General features: G+C 34.4%; 1 protein-coding gene across 1 annotated transcript in view; it reads right to left on the bottom strand.

The window, feature by feature from the left end:
• Positions 1–1,713, bottom strand: part of LOC107578988 (regulator of G-protein signaling 9-like) — a gene marked incomplete at its 5' end in the record, with an annotated part of 4,952 nt that extends 3,239 nt beyond the window's left edge. The window contains 5 exons of the mRNA XM_016264882.1: positions 187–310; positions 412–494; positions 578–716; positions 1,357–1,444; positions 1,617–1,713. Of these exons, the coding sequence (XP_016120368.1) occupies positions 187–310; positions 412–494; positions 578–716; positions 1,357–1,444; positions 1,617–1,713 (531 nt within the window). The remainder of the gene's footprint in view (positions 1–186; positions 311–411; positions 495–577; positions 717–1,356; positions 1,445–1,616) is intronic.
• Between the last annotated feature and the right edge of the window lie 6 nt (positions 1,714–1,719).

Genomic DNA, 1,719 nt, shown 5'->3' with positions numbered 1-1,719 from the left:
TTCGGCTCATTAAAGATTAATCTTGCAGCGGCATTTTGGATTATTACTATATAAATATGCTGTCTTGCAAAACTGTTTATTGCTTTTACCAGAAAGGTGGTTATCCTTTTTGCTTATCATAAATATATGCTTATATCTATTCTCTGTGTTCTAGGCTTTCTGTTTCTTTTCCAGTTTGCTCATGACCTGTGTGATGTCCACCGGGCCACTTGCTGCAAGTTTGGCCTTCTGTTCTTCTTCCTGCTGTCTCAGGGTAATGGGACTCAGGCTGGGCCGCCTTCTCTTGGCATTCTGCTCCAACTGCGTCTCACTAGGAAACAATAGAAAAGAGTAAAGAACATGTTTAATGTCACTTATGCATTATAAAGCAGTATTTTAATATATAGGAACTAGCAGAAAGGCACATCTCACGTGAATCTGTGTGGTTCAGGAGCAATGGCCTTTCTTTGAGTTTCCTTGAACACTGGGGACTTGAGATATCGCCCGTATGAGTCCTTAATGACAGATCATAGGCAAGATTCAATTTAAGCTCAGCACAAGGCATTTGATCTGCAAGGTTTTACATGAGATCAGAGACCTTTTTCATGAGCATGTAAATGTGAGTCTGGGCAGCATCCAGTACATAACGATGAGGATGTGCCAAACCCTTCACTGTTATGTCCATTGTTTTGCCATCAATGTTGATCCAACGTGGAGCTCCACGTGCCAAAAAGGTCCTAATCAAATAAGAATAAAAAATGCCAGAGTTAAATGCTGATGTTATTCGTTTCATTAATGATTAAAACAAGTAGAGAAAAAAGAAAATATATATATTTTATAATTATGTAATTGTTATGTAAATAACAATAATAAACATATATATTACTGTTAAAAAGTTTGATAAGAAAGATTAAAAAAAATAATAATTTAATACAGCAAAGGATTAAACTGATCAAAAGTGACAATCAAGACATTCACATTGTTACAAAAAAATCAACTAAATGATGGTCTTATGAAGCACAGCTGTTTTTAACATGGGTAATAATGCACCAAATCAGCAGATTAGAATGATTTCTAAAGGATCATGTGACACTGAAGACTGGAGTAAAAGCTGCTAAAAATTGGTTGCTTTGCCATCACAGGAATAAATTACATTTTAAAATGTATTAAATAAAAATAAAAAAATACTTAAATTTTTACTGTATTTCTGATCAAATTAATGCAGTCAGAATAAGATTTTATTTGAAAACATAAAAAAATCGTACTAACCCCAAATATTTGAACAGCAGTGTACGCACAATATATAATATAATATTATATTATATAAAAAAATAACAATATATGACAGAGTCAAAAAGCCAAAAATACTATGCTTACTTATATATTTGCTGAGCCTTTTCTTTCATTGTCTCTGCAGCACCCCATTTCAGATCCTCACATGCCTCCCAGAAGGCAAGATTCTCACCTATTCACCAATCAGATTATAGTCACAATCTCCTTTAATAAATAACAATTAGTTTTTAATATGAACGTCAACAATTGAATCGCATTCTTAAAATGGGGCAGACCTAAACCAAAAAGTCACCTAATAAGTCTAACGCCAACATTGTTAAAATGTTGTTTAGAATAATGCATACCACTGAACTCCTTTTTAAGGAAGAGGCGGAAATCGGCCCTTCCCCGAGGGTCCATAAGCAGTTCTCCAAAGCTGAAAGTCCAGCACTCCACCCTCATTTTAGT

Source organism: Sinocyclocheilus grahami, unplaced genomic scaffold (assembly GCF_001515645.1).
Source record: "Sinocyclocheilus grahami isolate Dianchi unplaced genomic scaffold, SAMN03320097.WGS_v1.1 scaffold13338.1, whole genome shotgun sequence".
Taxonomy (NCBI): domain Eukaryota; kingdom Metazoa; phylum Chordata; class Actinopteri; order Cypriniformes; family Cyprinidae; genus Sinocyclocheilus; species Sinocyclocheilus grahami.
Note: the sequence above shows the minus strand (reverse complement) of the source record. Positions and strands in the feature narration are given on the sequence as shown.